At 45.0% G+C, this 6,339-nt stretch overlaps 1 protein-coding gene across 1 annotated transcript; it reads left to right on the forward strand.

The window, feature by feature from the left end:
* The first annotated feature begins 805 nt into the window (after window positions 1-805).
* apbb1 (amyloid beta (A4) precursor protein-binding, family B, member 1 (Fe65)) lies at window positions 806-5,960 on the forward strand. The gene is made up of 14 exons (XM_068745306.1): window positions 806-1,454; window positions 1,985-2,190; window positions 2,266-2,325; window positions 2,557-2,636; window positions 2,727-2,793; window positions 3,150-3,296; window positions 3,384-3,511; window positions 3,938-3,943; window positions 4,104-4,218; window positions 4,320-4,404; window positions 4,505-4,585; window positions 4,699-4,838; window positions 5,297-5,473; window positions 5,625-5,960. Exons 1-14 carry the CDS (start codon window positions 824-826, stop codon window positions 5,778-5,780), a joined length of 2,079 nt encoding a protein of 692 aa, XP_068601407.1. The 5' UTR covers window positions 806-823; the 3' UTR covers window positions 5,781-5,960.
* Window positions 5,961-6,339: the final 379 nt, after the last annotated feature.

Below are 6,339 nucleotides of genomic sequence, written 5' to 3' on the forward strand. Positions count from 1 at the left end.
GTTCGACTAAACCGTCAAATATGCTGTGATATAAAAGCACAGGTCGTTCGGTTTCGTGGTTCTTCTGGCTTGCAGCTGTTTTACAAATGGCGTAGGTGTAAAATATCGCCGGTGGAAATAGATGTTTGTTTTATAGGGAAGCCGAAAACGGGCAGCACCGGATCAATGTGTCCAAATCGATCACGAAAGTGATTCTGTTTTGTCTTTAACTCTCATCCTACCCGTGTTGTGGGCGGTGCTTGCGGTGACGTCAATGCGTGACGCAGTTCGTCCTCCATCAGCAGTCGAGCCCACTGACAGAAAACGGCACCGAGGCACGAAGCGAACCCCCGCGGTACTCAGACATTATGTAGCCCGGTTAGCTGCGCGCTTCAAAGACATCACGACGGCTGGGGTTCGGTGGAGCTGGTAAGTCCTAACTGCGACACGAGGTTGATCATCAAAGTCATTGTGCTTGCGTTGGTGCCCGATGGGGAACGCTAGCTAGCTGGCTAGCTAGCTGTAAAGCTAACTTTAGCCGAGCCAAAATGACGGTGATGATGGTGGATGGATCCCGTTATTTCCAGCTGCGACAATTGCATTTACAAACATTGTATTTTAACAGGCGTTGTGGAACCCAGGGCTGGATTCTATTTCACAATGAGTTGGCTGTATTTAATTCAAGCTACTGAATAGCCACACATTGAAAACTGCTCGGGGGGGAAAAAACGTCCTGTAAATTCGTGACTGTCTTACATGTTAGCTAGCTAGTTAGCAATTTAAATGCTAATAAATTGCAACCTTTTTCTCCATTAGAGCAATTATCGTTATACGGAAAGTGGCCATGGGCGGCCATGATGATGAAGACATGTCATATATCGTGAATAAACAAAAGCAAGACGAAGAGTTGAAGAACAAACGGAACGACAGCAGCCACTGGTGCGACCAGGAATCCACTGGTAACAATGCCAAGTGGGTTAAAGAAGGCCAAAACCAGCTGCGGAAAGTAGCCGAGAACCAGCAAGACCAGGACCACAACTGCAATATCAGCCAGAATGGCAACGAGGAAGGCTTCCCTCCTCAGACCACCGCTCAGGAAGAACCGAGGGAGAAGGAGGAGCAGACCAAATCTCCAAAAATGGCAAGAATCCCAGGTCTCAATCAGGAGGAGGCGAAGAACATCCTGAATGAGCCTTTACTCATCGACACTCTGGGGTCCACAGAAGAAAAAGATAAAGAGAGGCAAGAAGACGGCAAAGAGAAGGAAACCAAGTCCGACGAGGAGACATCAGAGGATACCAGAGGAGTAGCAGAAGAAAATAGTCATGTGGAGCCTCAGAGGGAGGGCGGCGTCGTCGGGGGAAACGCCTGCCTTCTGTTCTCCAACATGAACGGGACACCAAATGATGAAGAGCCCTGCTGGCCGTCAATGTCTCAGGACGACACGTGTAGCAGCTCTCCAAATGACAGCAAAGGTATATAGGACACGAAGTCAATATTTATATCGTACATTAAGTTATTAGATATGATTACATTGGGTATACTTGTGTAAATTGGGGGGGGTTAAGAAAAGGGTGGCAGAAAACAGCTTTTGTTTTTTGGAAATGTGTTTTCTCGGGGGCAGACCTCGTGTCTGTCATTATGGAATATAGAGCAGTTATTTTCTATTGCAAAGTACACGATGTATTTGATCAGGATTCAGCAACAACATTTTCGTTGTGGTGAAGCCGCGCTACAGATGCCACACGAGATAAAACCGGTGTTCGCTCTGGAAGTTCAATTTCAGGGACAGAAAACTGAAGTACAGACGCAAACAAAGATAAGCTGGCTGTTGTGTTTTTGAGTAACGTTTAAAAACCAGTCAGATGTGTGTCTGTGGGGAATTATTGTGTGGCTGATAATAAGATGAACTTTAAGGACTGCCAGATTTCAAAGCTGTCGGAGCATTCTCTTAAGTCATCCCGTGGACTTTAAACATTTTCCTCCTTCCATTTCTCTTTGTCAGACTCCTTTTGGGATTCCAGTGCTTTCGAGACAGACACAGACCTGCCTTCGGGATGGATGAGGGTTCGAGATACATCCGGCACGTACTACTGGCACATCCCCACAGGCACCACCCAGTGGGAGCCTCCTTCATCCCTGGGTAAGGTTTGTGACTCCACGATGTCCTCCACTATGTCCCTGGAAACCACCCCCTGCGAGGAGCCTGAGGTGAGGGTTCTCCTTTTGCGCTGATGGCATCAGGAGCACCTTTTACAAATCCTAATAACGTGTGTTAAATGTCAGGAATCCTGGGCTCAGATTTCGGGGACAGACGAAGGAGCTGACGACGGGGAACTGTGGAAGGTACGTCTCAGAAACGACGTAATTTAGTGTCATCGAAACACGCTGGGAGATGAATTTACACATTTTGGAAATGCTCGGCTCTAAATTGTTCACCGAATTGACTTCGCGGGCCTCTTTCAAGGCTTTAAACCTGACCAGAACAAGTCATTATTTCCTGTTAAGTGAACATCTTCTAGGTGGAATAAGGTGAATGTTCCAGTATTAACCGTTCCTTTTAATCTTCATCCTCAGGAGGAGGGAGAGGCTGCTTCTGATCAAAGTCTGAAGGAGTTTGAGGGGGCAACGCTCCGCTACGCATCGATCAACCTCAAGTCTGTGTTATCACAACTCACAAATAAAGAGTTTGCATTTATCACCTTTTCTTATTTTCTTAATGTCGCCTTCGCTCTCTGTCATTGCAGTTACAACTGCTCCCAGTCTGAGGAGGAGGAGAATCTGGCTCCACTCGGCACAAATGTAGAAACTAAGGTAAAACGGTATTTCTTTTTCTTTTAATAGTCCTTGTTTCTAGCTAGCCACCGTGTCCCTCTGTTATGGAGCAGCAAACACAAATACACGAGTCTGGTCTTGCATTTGGGCCTGCTGTTCTTCTCTCTCTGTGTTACTCTGCATGCTCAGAAAATGCTCCATGGAGTCCAGACATTTGTTGTTAGTTTCAGGGTAAATCAGGTCTTAATGGCAGCATTTTATTTTTCTCCTTTGATGCACGTATGGTCTTAATTCTGAGGACTGACCCGACACTCCTGTTTCCACCCTCTCCATTGCTCCTCTCATGCCCCGTGTGGAGGTCTGCGTGATGATCTGTTGCATATTTCTCCTCTCAGTGTTTTGCAGTGCGTTCTTTGGGCTGGGTCGAGATGTCTGAGGAGGACATGCCGCCAGGCAAGAGCAGCGTTGCTGTCAACAACTGCATCCGGCAGCTGTCGTATCACAAACACAACCTTCATGACACTGCTGGAATCTGGGGAGAGGTAAAAAAAAAGCAACTCACAAATAACCTTTAAAGAGCCTGTGTTTTAATCCAGGCTTCTCAGACTGTGTGTGTGTGTTTCTGCCAGGGTAAGGATATGCTGATGGTCCTGGAGAACGACACGATGAACCTGATTGATCCGCTGGGCCAGACTCTGCTTCACGCACAGCCCATCGGCAGCATCCGTGTTTGGGGAGTCGGCAGAGACAACGGCAGGTTGGTGTCAAAGTAAAGACGACGGAACTAAACTTTGAATCAACCATGTATTTTTTTACCCCAATAATTGGTTAGTTGTATTTAATTTCTGATAAAACAGCCTAAATTAACTTTAATTAGAATCTTTTTTTAGAGTAAATAAAATAGGTGTATTATGGGAAATGTATAGTTAATGGTAGATTATGAAAGTATTAAACGTGGGTCCATTCGCCTTGAAGTAAGTCCTCCAGTCGCGACTCGGAGGTTCGACATTCCTGAAGAAGGTGCTACAGTACTGCGTGTTGTCCTTTTATGGTGCAATGCTGCCCTCTGCTGGATAATCAGGAACATAGCCGCCAAAGATAATCTGTACTGGCATGTGCTCTCTATCTGTATATTCTAACAGTCATGTTTTTTCTTTCATGCTGCATTTTCCATCATGAACAGGGAAAGGTATTCACCAATGTTTATTATCTTAAATGGTTTACCTTTTAAATAATAATAATTAATGTTGGTACTCAACAATAGTCGGTATTATTTACATGTATTTATATTCATGCTGTTTTAATAATTCACTAAATGACTGAACTTTCCTCTCTGATACTCACCTTAGGGATTTTGCTTATGTGGCTCGAGACAACTTGACCCAAGTTTTGAAGTGTCACGTTTTCCGCTGTGATTCGCCTGCAAAGAACATAGCCACCAGTTTACATGAGATGTGTTCAAAGGTCAGCCACGATAGTGTTATGGTTCAAAGGCAACTCTGGGAGTCTTATTGTTTATTTTATTTAGTTTAACATATTCTCTACCGTCTTACTTCTTACCTAAGATAATGATGGAGAGGAAGGCAACTAAACGAGGGGTGGTCGGGCTCTACTCTGACCTGAGTAACTCCATGAGTTTCCCTGTTGAAGGTAAAGTATTTTTGAGGTCTTGCATACTTGAAATGCATTCATAATGAGTAAATAATAATCATAAAATGTAGCAACGGCATTGTTCTTTCTTTCTTTGCAGAGTTTCCTGCTCCCAAAAATGAGAACTTTCAGCACTTCCATGTTTATTACCTTGGTTGTGTGGCTGTCTCGAGGCCAGTCGGTGAGAAAACTCCCTCAAATCTGTAAAGCTCGATGTCAAATAGTTTTTATCTGATTGTGCCATTAAATGAAACCATATGTTTACGTCCTAACGTAACAACTTTCTGTGATGAGGTCAACGCATCGTTCTCTTCTCAGGCATGGGTGTAATCAGTGACGCGCTCGAGGCAGCCGTGGCCAGCAGAGACAGAAATGAATGGATCCCTGTCTCTGTGAATGTCGCTCCTGCCACCCTCACAATACTTTCTAAACGGGTAACCGACATCATATCAATGGAGATGTAGTCATTCCTACGTTCAATCACAGAAATGTCAGCAGTTTTGTTCCGTGTCCATTGGCTCCCTATATCGGGGGGGGGGGGGGGTTACTTCAGTGCCCCGTATGAATACTTTGGTCCTGACTTCATTTCAGCAGCACCAGTAATATTGTGATTTATATAATGTTTCAATGGTCAGCGGCATGGAATGCCATATTTTGAGGCAACAGATATGAAAAAGAAAAATTCAAGATGAATAAAAATAATAATAATACTTGTAATCATTTGCAAAATTCACATTGTTTTCTTATGAGATGTCGGCTTTTTTCAAAAACATTCTCTGCCATCAAAAACCGTTTGATCTGCACAGGAAGGAGACGCACCTGTGTGAGGCGGGCAGGCCAGCAGCACCAACATAGACATGTTTAAAGCTTTGACTTTCATTTCTAATCCTAGAACGAGGAGGTGCTGTCAGAGTGCAGGGTCCGCTTCCTGTCTTTCATGGGGGTGGGAAAAGACGTCCACACCTTTGCGTTCATCATGGCCGAGGGCCCCCACGAGTTCACCTGCCGCATGTTCTGGTGTGAACCCAACGCTGCTAGTCTGAGTGAGGCTGTGCAGGCGGCCTGCATGGTGAGTCTTCACACTCGATGAATGTGGTGTTTGGCTTTCGGTCTGTCAGGGTGAAAGTTCACTTGAGGGTTATTTCACAGCACAAGCCAGCATTTAATTCAATTAGTAAAAATGATTTTTGTGTGTTTTTTTTATTTTATTTCATTTATAGCTTCGCTACCAAAAATGTTTGGATGCACGTCCGCCCAGTCTGGCCTCCTGCCTGCCCACGCCTCCTGCTGACTCGGTGGCTCGGCGAGTCAAGAAGGGGGTCCAGACTCTTCTTGGCAGCTTTAAGAGCTACAGGTCAGGCTCTCAGTCCCCTTGAGCTGGAGAGGAGAAGATCCACATACTGTACTACTAACCCCCCCCCTCCAATCTCACAATCTCCTCTTCCTCTCATCCGTAACAATCACTTCACTTGTCCAGTGTGTGGAGTACCTTGATGCGGAAATGTGTGTCTGAAAAGATTTCGGTCATTTCCTTCCTTTGGGCTTTTACTTTATACGACGACTTTAAACTTTAAACGGATGAACGCCTGGCATCTATAGTTCCTTTGCTGTGAGTCTTTCTGTGAGTCGTAACTATTTTTGTGTTTTAACAGAAACGGTGACATGAATGTTGTAAATGGATGCAGTATATTTGACATCCAGAATAAAAGAGATTGCTCCCACATCTAATAGAAGAGGCCTCGATCCCTCACTGCAACACAGTCGCAGCCCGATTGTGTCACGTATTCTGAAGCGGATTTCATAGAACGTCACTCTACCTTAGGTTGTAAATACAAACGATGTCGGTGTCTCGTTAGAATGCCACCTACATGTTAACCCTTGATCTCCCCAGCAATGTACTTTAGTCTTCCAGAGAACCGTAGGATCATCTAGAGC

This window comes from Brachionichthys hirsutus, chromosome 11 (genome assembly GCF_040956055.1).
Source record: "Brachionichthys hirsutus isolate HB-005 chromosome 11, CSIRO-AGI_Bhir_v1, whole genome shotgun sequence".
NCBI classification, from domain to species: Eukaryota; Metazoa; Chordata; class Actinopteri; order Lophiiformes; family Brachionichthyidae; genus Brachionichthys; species Brachionichthys hirsutus.